The 21,262-nt window shown below is 43.0% G+C and overlaps 1 protein-coding gene across 1 annotated transcript in view; it reads left to right on the top strand.

The window, feature by feature from the left end:
- Positions 1-21,262, top strand: part of palm1a (paralemmin 1a) — a 60,638-nt gene that overhangs the window by 32,902 nt on the left and 6,474 nt on the right. Inside the window, exons 4-9 of the mRNA XM_052521196.1 lie at positions 9,236-9,357; positions 12,027-12,135; positions 14,046-14,067; positions 14,205-14,300; positions 16,625-16,702; positions 19,170-19,301. Of these exons, the coding sequence (XP_052377156.1) occupies positions 9,236-9,357; positions 12,027-12,135; positions 14,046-14,067; positions 14,205-14,300; positions 16,625-16,702; positions 19,170-19,301 (559 nt within the window). The remainder of the gene's footprint in view (positions 1-9,235; positions 9,358-12,026; positions 12,136-14,045; positions 14,068-14,204; positions 14,301-16,624; positions 16,703-19,169; positions 19,302-21,262) is intronic.

The following is a 21,262-nucleotide window of genomic DNA, read 5'->3' as shown; positions in this document are numbered from 1 at the left end:
GAGGCTCCGGCAGCGGCGCCGGACAGGCGGAACGCTCCGGCAGCGGCGCCGGACAGGCGGGAGCACCTGCAGGGAGGAGACTGAGAGACAGCCTGGTGCGTGGGGCTGCCACAGGAACTACCAGGCTGGGGAGACTTTCAGGAGGCTTGGTGTTAGGAGGAGCCTGAAAGACCGGGCTGTGGGGAGCACTGGAGCTCTGGTGCGCAACCTTGGCACCACTTCCCCAGGCTGGACAACTACTCGAGCCCGGACCCTCAAAAGTGCAGGCACAGGTTGAACCGGGCTGTGGGTAAGCACGGGAGATCTAGTGCTTACTACACGCACCTCTCCCCTAGGCTCCACTCCCACAGTTGCCCGGTACGAGCGGAGCGCAGGCAGAGGACGCACTGCACCCTCCCAGCGCCCCGGAGACACAGCACGCAGAGCCGGCGCAGGATAACCTGGACCCAGACTGCGTACCGGCGACCAGACCCGCTGAGCAGGCACCATACGCCCTGGCTCAATGCCCACACTCGCATGGCACTCTCGGGGCTGCCCTATAGCGCACCGGGCTATGGACACGCACTGGCGACACCGTGCGCTCAACCGCATAACACGGTGCCTGACCAGTAATGCGCTGCTCATAATAAGCACGAGGAGTGAGCTCAGGTCTGCTACCTGGCTTAGTACCACCCCTCGTGTGCCCCCCAAAAAAAAAAATTTGGGGCTGCCTCTCGTACCTGTCGCACTGCCGTGCTGGCTCCTCATATTGCCGCCGATCAGCTTTCGCTGCCTCCAGCTCTGCTTTGGGGCTGCGATTCTTCCCAGCCAACCTCTTTCTCCTGTAACCTTCCTTGCATTGCTCCATCGAATCCCAGGCGGGCTCCGGCACTCTCCCTGGGTCGACCGCCCACCTATCTATCTCCTCCCAAGTTGTGTAGTCCAGATTCAGCTCTGATGCTGGCCGCTGTTGTTGCTGCTGCTGCTGCTGTCGTCGCTGTCCTTTACCACGCCGCTTGGTCCGATTTTGGTGGGTGATTCTGTAACGAGTTTCCTCCTCTTCTTCCGAAGAGGAGAGGCGAAACGGATCAGAGGACCAATACGCGGCGTGGTAATTTTCCATGGTACTTTTTTAATGCTTTACGGTACACATGAACAAACTAACAAAACAAAAAATGTGAAAACTCAAATTACAGTCCTATCTGGTGCACACACAGAGACAGGAAACAATCACCCACAAACACACAGTGAAACCCAGGCCACCTAAGTATGATTCTCAATCAGAGACAACTAATGACACCTGCCTCTGATTGAGAACCATACTAGGCCGAAACATCGAAATTCCCAAAACCTAGACAAACAAACATAGACTGCCCACCCAACTCACGCCCTGACCATACTAACTAAACACAAAACACAGAAAATAAAGGTCAGAACGTGACAATAGTAAAAACATTCTCAGAACCTCCATGCAACCTAAAAAAAGTTCCCAGAACAGGCAAAATGTTCACTTCCGTTCTCAGAACGTTTAAAAAAACATTCAGTTTAACCGGACAGGAAAATGATGGCTTCGTTCCCAGAACCAATGAGAAACTAAAATCGTACCTTCCCACAATTTCCCACAGTATGATGGTTTCCTACACCCTTTCCTTTTAATATAATGTTTATTTATGAGTGCTGCATTGATAAATCAGTTTTTAGGGGGGTACTTAACCGTGCCAGTGAGGCTTGGCAGTGGTTGTGCAAGGAACTGGGCACCAACTCCTGAAGTCTAGAGGAGTAGAGGGGCCCTCTCTATGGAATGAGCACAGCAGGGACCTAGAAGGACTTGGCTGGGGCTGGTAGAATTGAACTCCTGCGCTGGACATCAGTAAAGGATGTGTGTGTGTGTTAATGTGTGCGTGTGTGTGCGCATGTGCGTGTGCATGTGTTTGTGTGTGTGTGTGTTCAAGGGTCCTGAAAGCACATGGCTGGACAGAGGAGGCCCTATGCTCAGACAGAAAAAGAAGAAGAATCCCTCTGGAAAAAAAAACCTAAAATGTTTGGCTTTGAAAGACATCCTGTTTTGGGGCAAGAAAAAAAACACACTTCCCCTGCTAAGTATGCAGTGCATTGTCTTTCCCTGATTTACTTTCAGCTAGCTGCATTCTTGTATTGTGGAAAGTGAATTTGGCGTTGTTGTTTTTGGTTGCATGGCTTTTGGCTTTTATTCCTAAGCTTTAATCGATTTTCAATTACCCTTCACTTCAATTATGACTCACCTTTTGAAAACAACAAGAGTAAAATGGCTAGTAAATATAATAACATGTTTATAAGTGCAATCTCCATATTGGATTCTGTTACTCTTCTATTTCCTCTGTTGGTCCATGGATGGATTGAGGATCAATAGATAGTGATCAAGTCTCCACATAGGATGTGCCCCAAATGGCAACCTATTCCCTACATATAGTGCACTACTTTTGACCCGGGCACATACAGTAGCGCTCTGGTCAAAAGTAGTGCACTTTATAGGGAATAGGGTGCCTTTTGGGACACATCCATAGTTATCGGTAAGGCGGCTAATACAGCCCAATGCAAGCAGAGAGAGAGCCGGCCAGCCAGAGGGAGATAAGATCCAAAAACTGGATTCATTAGCAGTTTCCATGGAGCTCAACTGTCCAGTCAGCAGACACACTGGACAGAGAGAGAGAGAAAGAGGGAGAAAGAGGGAAAGAGAGCGGGAGGTAGAGAGAGAAAGAGATGGGGGCAGGTGATATAACAAGAGAAACAGAGGGGGAGAGAGATGAGAGGGAGAGAATGGGTAGGGGATAGAAAGAGAGAGAAAGAGAAACAGAGATGAGAGAGAGAGACACACAAATGTAGAAGTAGAAACAAGAGGGGAGAGAGCGAGGGAGAGGCAGGAAGCTGAATGGTGGGTGAATACAGACCAGTTGCATTCAGCTTTTTCACCTCACTGTCACTCAGCAGACATTGTTTTATTTCTGTTTATTTTTGATTGGTGCAGGTATGTAGATATTATAGGCTATTGGTCCTTGGGGTGGACAACAGGGCTGCAATAGGTTAATGCCCTCCCAACACAATCAATCCAGGAAATGTACTGCAATCCAACTCGTCAATTGGTATTGTGCTGTTATTGTCTATAAAGGTTATTTAGATTTCTTAATTGAATTTCAGTACATTTCCTGAGTTGAGTAATCAAAATAGAAATGGCTACCCTCTTAGGAAAAAAAAGGTGCTGTCTAGAACATAAAAGGGTTCTCCGGCTGTCCCCATAAGAGAAACCTTTGAAGAACCCTTATTGGTTCCATGTAGAACCCTTTTTGGTTCCATGTAGAATCCTTTTGGGTTCCATGTACAACCCTTTACACAGAGGGTTCTACATGGAACCCAAAACGGGTCTTTTTTTACCCGGAACCAAAAAGGGTGCTACAATGGGGACAGCCGAAGAACCATTTTGGAACCCTTTTTTTCTATGAGTGTATGATGGTCACAGGAGGTAGTAGAACAGTAAAGGATGTCAGTTTGGGACTCAGCACCGCAATATGCAGCTTGTCTGTTATTGTTATAATTATTCTGCAAATGTAGTTTCAGTACAACAGCTGCTTTATTATATTTCCCAGTAGAGTCCGTTTAGAAATATGAAAAGGATATTGAGTAGCTATTATTATACAACATGGCTTGTCTGATCATGTTTCATTTGCAATAAAATATAATAAGGTGAAGCTAACTGCTGGTGGCTAGTTCTGTGCACCTGATCTTTTACAAATGAGTGAAATGCCCAGTTTTTGTGAGAGTGTGTGTACCGTATGTGTGTGTGTGCCTGTCAGTATGCAAGTTGTGTGTGCACATCTCTCTGTGTGTGTGTGTGTGTGTGTGTGTGTGTGTGTGTGTGTGTGTGTGTGTGTGTGTGTGTGTGTGTGTGTGTGTGTGTGTGTGTGTGTGTGTGTGTGTGTGTGTGTGTGTGTGTGTGTGTGTGTGTGTGTTTACGCGTATGCACATATACGTGTGTGTTTATTCACAGGGCATTGTGCTCCCCCAGAACAATGGATCAAACACAGGGTACATGTGTGGGAGCTGCTGTGGCTTTGTCCTCTTGCTTCCGACGGGGCGACGGTGTGTGTGTGTGTGGAAGGGCGTGAACAGGTGATGATGTCACCCAATCATAGAGCCCACCAGGGGAGAGGCAGGGAGAGCATACGCAGGAGAGCTGGATAAGAGAGAGAGTGAAAGGGAGAGGAGAGAGGAGGGAAGGTGATAGGGGGGAGAGCGGTAGAGTAGAGAGGCTTGTGAAACAGATCGCCTTGTAGTCATGTATTAACCAAAAAAGTGTTAAACAAATCAAAATATATTTTCAATTTTAGATTCTTCAAAGTAGCCACCCTTTGCCTTGATGACAGCTTTGCAATTACCTCAACCAGCTTCACCTGGTATGCTTTTCCCAACATTCTTGAAGGTGTAAGCTGAGCACTTGTTGTCTGCTTTTCCTTCACTCTGCGGTCCAACTAATCCCAAACCATTTCAGTTGGGTTGAGGTTGGGTGATTGTGGAGGCCAGGTCATCTGATGCAGCACTCCATCACTCTCCTTCTTGTCAAATAACCCGTACACAGCCTGGAGGTGTGTTGGGTCATTGTCCTGGTGAAAGACAAATCATCATAGCTCTTGATGATTTTTGCGACTGCACTTAAAGAAACTTTCAAAGTTCTTGAAATGTTCCATATTGACTGACCTTCATGTCTTAAAGTAATGATGGACTGTCGTTTCTCTTTGCTTATTTGAGCTGTTCTTACCATAATATGGACTTGGTCTTTTACCAAATACGGTTATCTTCTGTATACCACCCGTAGCTTGTCACAACATAACTGATTGGCTCAAACGCATTAAGAAGGAAAGAAATTCAATGAATTCACTTTTAACAAGGCACACCTGTTCATTGAAATGCATTCCAGGTGACTACCTCACGAAGCTGGTTGAGCGAATGCCAAGAGTGTGCAAAGCTTTCATCAAGGCAAAGGGTGGCTACTTTGAAAATCTCAAAATTTAAATATATTTGGATTTGTTTACCACTTCTTTGGCTACTTCATGATTCCATGTGTTATTTCATAGTTTTGATGTCTTCACTATTATTCTACAATGTAGAAAATAGCAAAAATAAATGAAAAACCCTGGAATGAGAAGGTGTGTCCAAACTTTTGACTGGTGCTGTAAATACATCATGTTTTTTTCTCAGAGAAAGGGAGAGAGAGAGAAAGAAAGAGAGAGAAAGAGAAAGAGAAAGAGAGAGAAAGAGAGAGAGAGAGACAAACCAGCTTATTGATAAGAGTAAGATGGTTGGGTCATGAGATAGTTGGATTAGATGGATTTTTCCTGCCTGGGGTTGAATTCATGAATAGTGATATTATTCTATGCTGGATACACTGGCGTGGCATGAGACTCTTTCATTGCTGCAAAAATAACCTTTACCCACATTTTCCTGCTTTTGAAAGAGATTGGGTTCCTATAAACCAGTCCCCTAAATTAATCCATCGGCCAAGGGGAAATTATGCAAATCCATCATTCTGCATTGAGCTGATTTCAGCCCATTCCTAAGTGGATGCGATTCATGGCAAGGGATTTACATTCACGTTACATTTGAAATAAGTTGGAAATTAACATACAGAGTATTAATGCATGATATGAATCCCGTCTACAGTTTGAATAAGTGTGTGTGTGTGTGTGTGTGTGTGTGTGTGTGTGTGTGTGTGTGTGTGTGTGTGTGTGTGTGTGTGTGTGTGTGTGTGTGTGTGTGTGTGTGTGTGTGTGTGTGTGTGTGTGTGTGTGTGTGTGTGGACGTGTTTAACTATACTTGTGGGGACATTTTGTTAGTCCCCACAAGGTCAAATGCTTTTTCTAGGGGGTTCAGGGTTAAGTTATAATTAGTGTTAAGGTTAGGATCTATGGTTAGGTATAGGGTTACGGTTAGGTTTTGAGGTTAAGGTTAGGATTAGGGTTTGGGTACCTGTTAGGATTAGAGGTTAGGGAAAATAGGATTTTGAATGGGACTGAATTGTGTCCCCACAAGGTTAGTTATACAAGACTGTGTGTGTGTGTGTGTGTGCATGCCTGCATGTGGGTGTGTTCACGTAGAGGTGTGGAGTTACAGTATGGCTTTGAGCAAGAGAAAAAGAGAGCAAGTCAGACAGGCAGACAGACAGACAGACAGACAGACAGACAGACAGACAGACAGACAGACAGGGTGCTTCCTGTCTGTATTTCTATCTGTAATAAAGCCTTTTTGTGGGGGAAAACGCATTCTGATTGGCTGGGCCTGGCTCCCCAGTGGGTGGGCCTAGCTGCCATGTGGGTGGACCTATCTATGCCCTCCCAGGCCCACCCATGGCTGCACCCCTGCACAGTGTCATGTGAAATCCATAGATTAGGGCCTAATGAATTAATTTCAATTGACTGATTATGACTCTCTCATACATTTCACGTTTTTAGTTTTTGTTGTCCTAGGCTACCTGGCTAAAAAGCTTGCTCGCTTGCCTAACTTCCTTTCATGGGCAACTATGAGCCAGCTAGTTAACATTAGCCTACTACATCTAGCTACATATTGAACTTCCATCCTCTCAGGCCAGAGGCACAATATACGAATTTATGGTTGAATCAGAATCGCCGTTATAATCATTGGCCAGCACAGAAGTTAGGTAAAATAACAAGTCCAAATCCCTATCTCCATCCATGGCTAATTTAGGAAAAGGCCCATTTTAGCTAGCTAGCTAGCCACTAGAGAACGACACAACAAAATGCCCAACTGTCATTATTCACTATCTCAATCTCAATCTATCCAACAATGTCACCAACTCACCAATCTACTAAATCACACATGCGTAGTATTAGGTTCATTCTCTGCTCCTTTAATTGGATGGACAACATGTCAATTCAATCACCACATTCTTATTGCCAGACTCGACAGCCTTGGTTTCTCAAATGATTGCCTCGCCTGGTTTACCAACTACTTCTCTGATAGAGTTCAGTGTGTTAAATCGGAGGGCCTGTTGTCCGGACCTCTGGCAGTCTCTATGGGGGTGCCACAGGGTTCATCCTCGGGACGACTCTCTTCTCTGTATACATCAATGATGTTGCTCTTGCTGCTGGTGATTCTCTGGTACACCACTACGCAGACTATACCACTCTGTATATATCTGGCCCTTCTTTGGACACAGTGTTAACAAACCTCCAGACGAGCTTCAATGCCATACAACTCTCCTTCCGTGGCCTCCAACTGCTTTTAAACGCAGGGAAAACTAATTGCATGCTATTCAACCGATCACTGCCCGCACCTGCTCGCCCGTCCAGCATCACTACTCTGGACGGCTCTGACTTAGAATACGTGGACAACTACAAATACCTAGGTGTCTGGTTAGACTGTAAACTCTCCTTCCAGACTCACATTAAGCATCTCCAATCCAAAATTAAATCTAGAATTAGCTTCCTATATTCCAACAAAGCATCCTTCACTCATGCTGCCAAACATACCCTCGTAAAACTGACCATTCTACCGATCCTCAACAAAGCCCTATACACTACCCACCATTGCGACCTGTACGCTCTCGTTGGTTGGCCCTCGCTTTATACTCGTCGCCAAACCCACGGGCTACAAGTCTCTGCTAGGTAAAGCCCCGCCTTATCTCAGCTCACTGGTCACCATAGCAGCACCCACTCGTAGCACGCGCTCCAGCAGGTGTATCTCACTGGTCACCCCCAGAGCCAATTCCTCCTTTGGTCGTCTTTCTTCCAGTTCTCTGCTGCCAATGACTGGAATGAACTGCAAAAATCTCTGAAGTTGGAGACTCATATCCCCTTCACTAGCTTTAAGCATCAGCTGTCAGAGCAGCTCACAGATCACTGCACCTGTACATAGCCCATCTGTAAACAGCCCATCTATCTATCTACCTACCTCATCCCCATACAGTATTTATTTATTTATCTTGCTCCTTTGCACCCCAGTATCTCTACTTGCACATTCATCTTCTGCACCTCTACCATTCCAGTGTTTAATTTCTATTTTTTAATTACTTCGCCACCATGGCCTATTTATTGCCTTAACTCCCTTATCTTACCTCATTTGCACTCACTGTATATAGACTTTTTGTTTTCTTTTGTTCTACTGTATTATTGACTATGTTTTGTTTATTCCATGTGTAACTCTGTGTTGTTGTATGTGTCGAATTGCTATGTTTTATCTTGGCCAGGTCGTAGTTGCAAATGAGAACTTGTTCTCAACTAGCCTACCTGGTTAAATAAAGGTGAAATAAATAAAATAAAAAATTTAAATACTGCAAAAGCTTTTGTTGGTTGGAGGACGTCCTCCGGAAGATGTCATAATTGCCATGTCGGTCTATGGAAGGGGTGAGGATCACTCGCCTCCAAGGTTTTGTATTGAAGTCAATGTACCTGTCCTCCGGCTACACCATGGCGCTACCCTAGAGGGCAATGTTGAGATTACTATAGATCTTCATTGCAAAACAATGTTTTTATCAGGTATTTGGTGACGTAAAATATATTTAGTATAGTTTTATCGAAAAATGATGACCTTTTTGTTTCACTATTTTACATCTGCATTACAAAGTGGGATTGAAATGAATATAATTGTGATTTTCTTTACTCTGTAATTACTCTGTAATGTCAAAGTGGGAAAAATTCAATAACAAAAATAGAAAGAAAAAAAAACGTATATACTTTGATTAGATAAGTAATCACCTACCTGAGTCAATACATGTTAGAAACAACATGTGTGAGTGATTACAGCTGTGGGTCTTCTTGGGTAAGTCTTAAGGGCTTTGCACACCTGGATTGTGCAATATTTGCCCATGATGCAGCTTGACTGAGTGGCCATACCCAAGTTGTATGTATGGAGGACAGAAGAAGGGGTAGTCATTCAAAAAATCACGTCAATCCCTATTATAAGTCCATGAAAATTATTATGTGATTTGTCAAGTCAAATGTTACCCCTGAACTCATTTAGGCTTTTGACTAAACAAAAGGTGCGAATACTTTTGCAGCAGCTATTTGAGTTATTTAATTTTGATAAATGTGTTAACATTGGTAGAATTTTCTTTTCACTTTGACATTATGTCGTATTTAGTGTAGATCAATAAAAAAAATCGCAACTAAATCCATTTCAATCCCACTTTGTCAATCAACAACATGTGATGAGATCAAAGAGGGGTGAATAATCAGTGATTGATGTTCCTATGTTCTTCTGTCCTGTCCAGCAAAAGTCCCTGAGGGAAAGATGGCTGCTGGATGGAGCTGCTGGCTCGGAGCAGGACGAGGCCAAGAAACAGCTTGCGGAGGACGAGGCCAAGCTCAAGGGTATGGAGGAGAACATCATTAGGTACGTCTACAACCCTGGAACACTGGGGTACCTACCAGTTGCTCTCGGTGATGTTTAAGATGAGGGTGAGGATTATATTAATTTTTTTATGAGCACATGGCCTTGTTTCTATTATAGCATATTGGATGACTGTCATTCATATTCCATTCACCCAGCTCGATGTAACATTGATAGGTTAGGGCTACTACATGCTACAACCTACATTGTAGAATAATAGTGAAGACATCAAACTATGAAATAACGCATAGCTTAAAATAATAAAATAAAATTTATTTGGATTTGTTTAACACTTTTTTGGTTACGAAAGGATTCCATATGTGTTATTTCATAGTTTTGATGTCTTCACTATTATTCTACAATGTAGAAAATAGTACAAATAAAGAAAAACCCTTGAATGAGTAGGTGTTCTAAAACTTTTGACCGGTAGTGTAAGTGCACAGGTCAATAAATGTTGAGTAATCAAGGGGACAGGCAGTGACACATTCAATACCGCCTTGCACACTCTTGTCTGCATCTAGCTGATTTAGGCTATAATCATTAGTCCAACAGTTGCAAATGAGAGTTTCTATTGGACCAATTCAGGTATGTTTATCCCCATTTCATTCCGTAGTCATATTCAACATAGCTAATAGAACTAACATGTTAGTAAACCCGCTACAAACATGCAGTACAGTGTACAGTCAGAATGCAGTTTAGCAGTTACACCAGTGGGCTCCGGTGGCAATAAATGAATAAAACCATGACTTGGAAGGGAATCCAGTGTTGGATAGCCATAGCCAGCTAGCTAACATAGCATCCCTCTCTGTTTGAGCCGGGTGTTTAAGTAGGCTAACTAGCTAGCTGCATTCAGTAGTTAAGAGAAAGTAAAAGTTTTTTTAAAATACTAACAAATATAACTATCTCTCTCTGTTCAACTATTGTCTTTCTATGTCTTTGAGTTAACTACTCACAACATTATATACACTACAGTGCTAGCTAGCTGTAGCTTATGCTTTCAGTAGTAGATTAATTCTCTAATCCTTTGATTGGGTGAACAACATGTCAGTACATGCTGCAAGAGCTCTGATAGGTTGGAGGACGTCCTCCAGAAGTTGTCAAAATGACTGAGTATGTCTATGGAAGGGGGTGAGAATCATAAGCCTCCTAGGTTTTGTATTGAAGTCAATGTAGCCAGAGGAGGACGGAAGCTAGCTGTCCTCCGGCTACACCATGGTGCTACCCTACAGATTGCTGCTGAGGCTGCTGTAGACCATTGCAGAACAGTGAGTTTTAATCAATTATATGGTGAATTAAATTTAGTATAATTTTATCTAAAAGAATACTTTTTCAAATGTTTCACTATATAAAAACATATATACATTTACTGAGTAGGAGTGTCCTCCACTTCCTCCTCTGAGGAGCCTCCACTGGTACCTAGTACCTATAAATGTTTCTGGATTCATTATATGTCTTTATTTAACCAGTCTTTAACTAGGCAAAATCTGCTCTTAATTTATAAAAACAGATACAATCTTGATATCCTATTCTTTCGATATAATTTTGGCATGCCAGCTCATAGTTCAATGTGGCCCAGTGAGATCGTTTGCAATGCTTCTTAGAAAATGTTTAATAAGTTTAACTCTTAGCAAGAAAGGAGTACAGATGTAGGATTTTAATTTGATCACTATGTTGTTGATGACAATTTTCCTGCACAGCAGGAAATGCAAACTTGTAGTGTATTCGAAGTTTAAATGTATCAACCCCATGCAAAAAAAATCCATTAATTATAATCCACATAATATTCACATTTCCTGTTGCTGCAGGATTATTTTCCTGCTTTTCCTGTTTATTTTTCCTATTTCACACGTGTGTAGTAATACTGGAAATGTGTTTTTTGCATACCCACTCTCCCTGAAACACCCTCAGAGAGCGTGATCAAATCGACAGATTTTTCACCTTGTCGGCTCGGGTACAGAAAGGAGACCCAGTAGCCAAGAACAGACCAGCCTTCCACCACCAACCCTCCCTCCTCGCTCCAACCATTTTCTTTCTCACTCATAGCAAAACAGTGTCATCAGTCTTCTTCCCCTGGCAATCCAATTCGCTAATTAAATTCCCCCTGGCTGCTGTAGTGCTGGCTGGCTATTGGGGCTCAGACTGTGGTAACATTGGCACTAAAATGGCACAGCACCCAATGAGCAACGCAAGCGAACAATTGCCGGAGCTAGGGAAAATGCGGAATTGGAGAAAGCTAAGGAGAAGCTTTTGTCCATTTCCCAAATAGGCTCTTAATTCTGTTAGATAGGCCATAGTGAGGAAGGACAGGGAGGTTGTTTTGGTATTGAACAATACCAGGACACTTAAAGAAATAGTTCACGGTTTAAGGGGGGGGGGGGGTCGCTAATATTTTTCTTTGATTTTGAACAACTCCTTATGCACTCAGCTCATTTATTTTAGACTAAGAACCAAGTGCATCTGTAAAATCTGTCAAATCATCTTCCCAATGGATGAGCACTGTTGCCAAAAATAACAAACATTTTAAATAGACAAGACAGAAATCCAAAACTGCTTTGGAACGCTACGGCTCGTGCATGCATGATGTGCATGACTTGCCAAGCATTCTCACACTGTTTGTGTGTCATTGACCATGTCTCTGTGTGTGACTGATAACATCTCTCTCTGTTCTGCAGAATGGAGCAGGAACTGGAGGTGCTGGAGACGGGCGTGTCGGCGACCTCTACCAAAGAGAGCCTGACAGACGCAGCAACGAAGGAGGAAGCCAAGACAGCAGACAACAAAGTGAGTCTCCCTCGCCTCCTACCCCTCCGAGGGCAGCTGGACACAGCAGGTCCACCGGACACACACACACACACACACACACACACACACACACACACACACACACACACACACACACACACACACACACACACACACACACACACACACACACACACACACACACACACACACACACTGTTAGAGACAGGAGTGGGGAGTGTGTGTGCGTGCATGCGTGTGTGTTGAGGGGGAACGCTTGAAGTAGGGGGAGTAGGAGATGGAGGAATCAGAAGGGAGGGGAGAGGTTTAGGAGGCCCGACGCAAGCCTTGGGGCACATCGGAAAGTGAAAAAGCCCTGTCAAATCAAATCAAATGTATTTATATAGCCCTTCTTACACCAGCTGATATCTCAAAGTGCTGTACAGAAATTTGTGTGTACAGTAACTGGCCTTGTGATAAACTGACAGTGGCATCTCCACTTGAGCAAATTACATCTCAATATTATACCATCAGTGATATCATTAGTGACGGTCCGGATGGGCCCGGAGAGTCAGACACTGGGTCTGACAAGCAGTGTATGGGGAACAGTTGTTGACAGGAGGGAGGCTCTTGTCCAAAGGGGAAGTTCATATTGACAGCACACACTGGGCAGCTTTTAACATGTGGGTTTCCTAGCAACGTCTAGAAAAGATGCTCTGTCTCTTCGTTTTTCCCTCTTGAACTTGTTGGCCCTTTTTGCTCTTTCCTCCACAAGTTAATATTCACTTCCTCAACCTATCCAGCCTGGCACCTCTTTATTCAAAGGGAAAGTGCTTATTTAATGTGCCGTCTGTTTCTACCCCAATACTTTTTCTTGCTTCCTTGTCATCCATGTTTTTTTGTGGCATAAAAATCAATATTGTATGTTCCTTCCCTCAAACTAGGTTTTCAATAAAATATGTTAAATACTGTATGTGACATAATGCTCATTCATTATGTAGCCATGCTTTTGAATATGAGCGTCTCTTCAGGAAACAAATCTATTACCTCAAAGCCGTGGGTTGTCAGTAGAACCGTTTCATTCAATCTGTTAAAGTATTTTTAGAAACGGATGCTGTTCGACTGTGCGGCTGCATTGATACAATAATCCCAATGATTCATATCACAGAAATAGACCCACCCCTTTACCACCCCTCTGGTAATGTATTTGATGGGTTTGACACTGAATTTTCTGAGTTTAATGCTGTATATGATACATGGGTTAAAACAGTGGTGTAAAGTACTTAAGTAAAAATACTTTAAAGTACTACTTAAGTAGCACACCCAAAAGTACTTGTTACATTTTGAATGCTTAGCGGGACAAGAAAATAGTCAAATTCACACACATCAACCAAACATCCCTGGTCATCCCTACTGCCTCTGATTTGTATTTTTTTACCTTTATTTAACTAGGCAAGTCAGTTAAGAACAAATTCTTATTTTCAATGACAGCCTAGGAACAGTTGGTTAACTGCCTGTTCAGGGGCAGAACAACAGATTTGTAGCTTGTCAGCTTGGGGATTTGAACTTGCAGTCTTTCGGTTACTAGTCCAACACTCTAACCACTAGGCTACCCTGCCACCCCGATCTGGTGGACTCACTAAACACACATGCTTTGTTTGTAAATTATGTCTGAGTGTTGTAGTGTCCCTTGCTCTGCATAACTTAAAAAACACAAGAAAATTGTGCCATCTGGTTTGCTTAATATAATTCAATTGTATTATAGTTTTGATACTTAAGTACATTTTAAACCAAATACTTTTACTAAAGTACAATTTTACTCGGGGACTTTCACTTTTTCTTTTGTAATTATCTATTAAGGTATCTTTACTTTTACTCAAGTATGATAGTTAGGTACTTTTTCCACCACTGGGTTAAAATACTGTTTTCTCTCTTTCCCTCTCTCACAGGCTCCGGCAGGCACTGTGCACGGTAATACATCTTCAGTCAGATATTCTTCCTCATCCCTCTCTTCTTTCTCCTCTTTTACATGTGTTCTGTGTTTGTCGCTCTTTCTCTCTCCCTCCCTCCCTCTCTCTTTCTCACCCCACTTCCTTGACCGCTTATAGAGGTCAAGGGAGTTACAGAGGTCAAGGAAGTAGTCAAAGTGCACACCAGCCCTCATCTGGAAATGTCTGGAGGTGCCTCAGATAGGATGAGAGCAGGTGAGTCTCGGTACCCTGTAGAGAGACATCTTAGACAAATGTTTTGCCTCCATTTTTTCCACTTAGAGTCTGTCATGCTAAGCATATTAAAGTGGTGTTATTCCTCTCATTGTAAAACCAATGTAGATATTCAATGTACCCACTCCTGTTTCATTCAGGAATATAGTAATTGATTGATAGGCAATTGATACATTATTGACTGATTATAATGAATCATGTAAGTTGCATCTGTACAATTAGACATGCAATAGAGTCTCCCGAGTGGAGTCTAAGGAGTCTAAGGCGTCACTACAGACCCAGGTTTGCTCCCAGGCTGTGTCACATGAGGCAGCGCCCAATTGTCCGTGTTAGGGGAGGGTTTGGCCGGCTGGGATTTCCTTGTCCCATCAGCGCTCTAGCGACTCCTTGTGGCGGGCTGGGCGCCTGCAAGCAGACTTCGGCCGTCAGCTGGACGGTGTTTCCGCCGACACATTGGTGCGGCTGGCTTCCGGGTTAAGCAAGCAGTGTGTCAAGAAGCAGTGCAGCTTGGCAGGGTCGTGTTTCGGAGGACGCATGGCTCTCGACCTTCGCTTCTCCCGAGTCTATTGGGAATTGCAGCGATGGGACTGTAACTACCAATTGGATATCACAAAAAAGGGGTTAAAGTAAAACATTTTTTTTTATATGAAAAAGAAACGTCCCTTTTTCATGACCCTGTCTTTCAAAGATCATTTGTAAAAATCCAAATAACTTCACAGATCTTCATTGTAAAGCGTTTAAATACTGTTTCCCATGCTTGTTCAAAGAACCATAAACAATTCATGAACATGCACCTGTGGAACGGTCGTTAAGACACTAACAGCTTACAGACGGTAGGCAATTAAGGTCACAGTTATGAAAACTTAGGACACTAAAGAGTCCTTTCTACTGATTCTGAAAAACACCAAAAGAAAGATGCCCAGGGTCCCTGCTCATCTGGGTGAATGTGCTGCAAGGAGGCATGAGGACTGCAGATCAGCAGGCCAGGGCAATAAATTACAATGTCCGTACTGTGAGACGCCCAAGGCAGCGCTACAGGGAGGCAGGACGGACAGCTGATCATCCTCGCAGTGGCAGACCACGTGGAACAACACCTGCACAAGATCGGTACATCCGAACATCACACCTGCGGGACAGGTACAGGATGGCAACAACAACTGCCCGAGTTACAACAGGAACGCACAATCTCTCCATCAGTGCTCAAGACTGTCCGCAATAGGCTGAGAGAGGCTGGACTGAGGGCTTGTAGGCCTCTTGTAAGGCAGGTCCTCACCAGATATCACTGGCAACAACGTTGCCTATGGGCACAAACCCACCGTCGCTGGACCAGACAGGACTGGCAAAAAGTGTTCTTCACTGACGAGTCGCGGTTCTGTCTCAACAGGGGTGATGGTCAGATTCGCGTTTATCGTTGAAGGAATGCACGTTGCACAGAGGCCCGTACTCTGGAGCGGGATCGATTTGGAGGTGGAGGGTCCGTCATGGTCTGGGGCGGTGTGTCACAGCATCATCGGACTGAGCTTGTTGTCATTGCAGGCAATCTCAACGCTGTGTTACAGGGAAGACATCCTCCTCCCTCATGTGGTACCCTTCCTGCAGGCTCATCCTGACATGACCCTCCACCATGACAATGCCACCAGCCATTCTGCTCGTTCTGTGTGTAATTTCCTGCAAGACAGGAATGTCAGTGTTCTGCCATGGCCAGTGAAGAGCCCGGATCTCAATCCCATTGAGCACGCCTGGGACCTGTTGGATCGGAAGGTGAGGGCTAGGGCCATTCCAACCAGAAATGTCTGGGAACTTGCAGGTGCCTTGGTGGAAGAGTGGGGTAACATCTCACAGCAAGAACGGGCAAATCTGGTGCAGTCCATGAGGAGGAGATGCACTGCAGTACTTAATGCAGCTGGTGGCCACACCAGATACTGACTGTTACTTTTGATTTTGACCCCCCCTCCCCCTTTGTTCAGGGACACATTATTCAATTTCTGTTAGTCACATGTCTGTGGAACTCAGTTCATGTTTCAGTTGTTGAATCTTGTTATGTTCATACAAATAGTTACACATGTTTAGTTTGCTGAAAATGAACGCAGTTGACAGTGAGAGGACGTTTCTTTTTTTGCTGAGTCTATATATAAAAAAGACATGCAATAGAGTCCAAGTTTGTCCAAAATGGAAGAAGTGTTAATAAGATTCTCTTGGAGTCTTCTATCGCTATCTGTCTTTGCCGAAACCTGGCCACCTCCTCTGTGTTTGTGTCTTTATCTCTCTCTCTGTCATTCTCACCCCACTTCCTTGACTGCTTGTAGAGGTCAAGGAAGTGCTCAAAGTGCCCAACAGCCCTCGTCTGGACATGTCCGGAGGTGCCTCAGATATGACGAGAGCAGGTGAGTCTCGGGAACCCTGTAGCTCACAGACTGAGACACACTGTAAAGCGAGACAAATTCTACTCTTTGCCTCTTTTTATTTGTATTTTTTCACTCATAAACTCGGTCTCTGCTTGCCTCTTTACATAGACGGCCGAGTACTATATCTGATGTTAGTTTATTTGATATAATTTACTTACTTTTATCATTTTTCAAATATATAACACTTGGTTATTCATTACTCAGACATAAACAAATATTCAATAGGTATTAATAGGTATTACAGTGTAAGAAAATCTAATATGATCCCCTACCCAAAATCGTAATTTTTGTTGTATCCTGTTCACCCACTCTGGCATCACCTACTGGCATTAGCATCCTGGGTAACTGGATTAGACATATAATAAATGTACAAATCTATAAATTCAATATGTAACTCCTCAGTGGAACTCATTATGTAAACACAACCAGTTTGATTGGCCCGGCAGTAGCTCCTCAAGCGTGTTGTCAGCCGTGTCACAATGTCTAATCTTAACACATTATCGAATCTTCATTTGAATGGAGCGTTGATTGAATGACAGCTAAAGGATACCTAAATAGTTGGTCATTTACCCCACTGTCATATACAACACCTCAGCGTATTGTAAACACGAGCAGTTAGAAACATCTGGGGACGACTTCATCTCCTCAGCAAGGGGTCTTTTTAGCCATATTAAGGGGTCTCAACCTCCCTCCTCCTCACACGTGGGCCTCTGTCCCTTTTAATCAAACATGTGCTTTCATCAGCCTCGCAGCTCTGGAAGGAGAGTGAGGGACTCCACTGAAGGGCTCTTCTCCACAGCGATTGAGATATAGCGAGAGGGGGAGAAGGAGATGGGGCGAGTGACTAATTCGTTTTACCTCTTGTGCTCCGGTCCTCATATGTCTTATCTAGAGGACCCTTGCTGAGCAGAGCGAATACTTCATGTTTGGTTTCATCGAGACCCAAAATTCTCATTGCCAACTCTTTCCTGGATATGATCGTTTTTGGTAACATGTTGGTGTAATATCACCATTGGATAGGAGCTAAGTAACTAGAAACTAAGAAAGTAACACAGTATGGTTACTATACCCTGTGCATAAACAAGTTATAGATAGATGCACAATAGATATCTAGAAGCTAGATAAGTTGATAGGACACAATAGAATAGAGAGGGACTGTTATGGGGGATGAATAGAAGGGGATGTTTATGTGGCGTATACATCTATCAGTTCCATTCTGTGTAGTAGGATGTAGTGCACTTCCTGTTTTACTGGTGCGAGTGCACTTTGACGCACTATTTGAATGTGCGGGTGGGAAGGTAAAGAAATGTTGAGTCATGTGGGAGGAACTATTTTAATGACGGACCACTCTGGTATTTCATCATTGGCATGTGCCATGCTTTCGTGACACCTTTTAGGGGAACACAAAAGCAATGTAAATGCCATTGAACACGCCGCGCTCTCTGAAGTGCCGTGGTGTGTTTCATGTCCTCTATTTTGTTGTCGCTAACATTGTGTCGTGTTTCCGTACTGTGTTTTCCCCCTAACATTTGTCTTCTGTCCTAAACTACACAGCTATCAACTGTCTGCCTCCGTGTGTCTGCCTATCTGTATGGGAATGTGTTTGAATGAGTTGATGTGAGTCTGTCTGTCTGTCCGTCCGTCCGTCTGCGTATTGGTCTGCTCTTGTGGACTTTCACTCTTGTGGATATTCACTGTGGTTTGTGGCTAAAAGGTGTTAAAACAAGAAGAGTGGTATGTTTGTATAGAGTTAGCCAGGATGATATACTGAGAGTCCCGTTCTCACAGTACATCTGTTGTGTGGGGATACACTATATATAGTCTTCATCTGACGATGCGACGTTGCCAAGGCAACGCAGCTCCGGCTAAAGAGTACAATTTCTCTATCCGTCAGCACGGCAGCGTTAGACTCGCATAGTGTAGGCCTGCCGATGGCAAATGTTCGAGTTTACCTTAGTTATAGTGTATGTAGCCAAGTTATTGACCGTTCTCCAAAGACGTGCTTCCTTAACGGCCACACGGTCGTTCAACTTGCCCAGATATGCAGTCAAAGGAATGTCATGAATCAAAGTTGACCGTCTTCTTCATAAGATTGAGTTTGCGTATAGTCGTGTGTGTTACATGGGCTGTAACCAAGTGGTGTATTTGTTGGTGGAATATGGTTGTTTCGAGTTGTTGTCTGGTTTTGGCTGGTATTATTATACATGTGTATTGTGGAGAGACTACATAGTTATTTATAATTGTGAAATATGGTTGAGTGGAACTGGTATGTCTCTAGTCTTGTTGAGCGAGAGATAATATGGGGTGTGAAAGGGAGTTTGTGGTGCGAAAGAGAGAAAGTGAGAGAATTCCTGTGTTCCATGGATGTGACAGAGAAAGAGAGAGAGAGAGAGGACACCTCTGCAGGCTCCTAACATCTCCTCTTGTTGACACCCCATGCACCCAGCAATGTACTCAGTAGAGATCACCGTTGAGAGGGATAATGTCACAGGCGAGACTAAGGTGTTGTCCACCAACACCCTACTGCCCATTAACCTCACTGGGCAAGGGGTCAAGGTGTATGAGGATTACCAGAAAGGTGATTTCCCAACATGATTTCAACAGCAAAACGAAACACTTGGCTAAAACATGCGTTATGAGAAGTGTTAACAATTATGATGAGAGCTAAGATGTGTGTTATGGTTTTATTAACATGAATACATCTGCAGTGTCTTCAGAAACTATTCACACCCATGGACTTTTCCCACATTTTGTTGTGTTACAGACTGAATTCAAAATGGATTGAATTGTCACTGGCCTACAAAAATTATCCCATAACGTCGTGTTTTTTTTACATTTTTACAAATGAATCCAATTGAAAAGCTGAAATGTACTAACCTAACTGACGGAGTGAAATGAAGGAAGTCTGTACAGAATACATGCATCCTGTTTGCAAAAAGGCACTAAAAAAGTATTACTGCAAAAAATGTGTCAAAGGATCGGACCCTTTTTTTCACCTAAAATGACATACCCAAATCTAACTGCCTGTAGCTCAGGACCTGATGCAAGGATATTCATATTCTTGATACCATTTGAAAGGAAACACTTTGCAGTTTATGGAAATTTGAAATTAATATATGATAATATAACACATTAGATTTAGGTCAAATATAATGCGTTTTCTCTTTGAAATGCAAGAGAATAGCCATACATTGAGATAGGATTCTAGGTGTAATTTAGATGCTGTCCACAAGATGGCAGCAGTTTGTGTGAACAGTTTCAGACTGATCCAGTGAAGAATTACATCCCAACACAATACTTTGTCTGCCAGGAGTTTGCCCAAATGTGCCAAATTGGTCAATTGATACATTTTAAAGTACATTTTATTATTTTAATTTAACCTTTATTTAATTAGGCAAGTCAGTTAAGAACAAATTCTTATTTACAATGACACCCAGGAATGTTATACATGATGGATCATTAGCTTCCCTACAGAAAATACACTAACCTTCACATCTAGATGGCCAGGGGGGTGGGTGTGGAGCCAAAGACAGCAGAGGGGTCTAACTGTAGAACCCAGTTCCTACATTTGAATATGAACATTTATTTTATCAAACAAAACTATGCTACATTTTATATCTGGGACCCTCAGGATGACAAATCAGAGCGAGATTACTGAAAGTAAGTACATTATTTACCGTCAGAGGTGAATGTATCAAACCAGTTGCCATGATAAAAGTGTTTTGTTGTTGTGCACTATCCTCAAACAATAGCATGGTATTTTTTAAATGTAATAGCTACTGTAAATTAGACACGACAGTTAGAATAACAAGAATTGAAGCTTTCTGCCCGTATAAGACATGTCTATGTTGTTTACAATGTCATTCTAATCACATTATCGCAACAACTGTCCCGGTTTAGGGACACCGATCCCGTAGAGGTGAACTTTTTGTCTGGAATACAAAGTGTTATGTTTGGGGCAAATCCAATACAACACATTACTGAGTACCACTCTCCATATTATCAAGCATAATTGTGCTGGATCATGTTATGGGTATGCTTGTAATCATTAAGGACTGGCGAGTTTTCAGTATAAAAAGAAACGGAATGGAGCTAAGTACAGGCAAAATCCTAGAGAAAAACCTGATTCAGTCTGCTTTCCAACAGACCCTGGGAGATTCACTCTATTTGGAAATCTTTGGAAAGACCTGAAAATGGTTGCCTAGCAATGATGAATAACCAATTTGACAGAGCTTGAAGAATTTTTAAAATAATAATTGGTAAATGCTGCACAATGCAGGTTTGGAAGGCACTTAGTGACTTACCCAGAAATACTCACAGCTGTAATTGCTGCCAAAGGTGCTTCTACAAAGTATTGACTCAGGGGTGTGGATACTTTTGTAAATGAGATATTTCTGTATTTCATTATTTTAAATACATTTGCAAACATTTCTGAAAACATTTTTTTCACTTAGTCATTATGGGGTATTGTGTGTATATGGGTGAGAGAGAAACTATTATTATATTATATATTATTATTATTATATTATTATTATTATT

Source organism: Oncorhynchus keta, chromosome 1, assembly GCF_023373465.1.
Source record: "Oncorhynchus keta strain PuntledgeMale-10-30-2019 chromosome 1, Oket_V2, whole genome shotgun sequence".
NCBI lineage: Eukaryota > Metazoa > Chordata > Actinopteri > Salmoniformes > Salmonidae > Oncorhynchus > Oncorhynchus keta.
The sequence above is the reverse complement of the archived record's forward strand: the minus strand, read 5'-3'. Positions and strand labels throughout refer to the sequence as shown.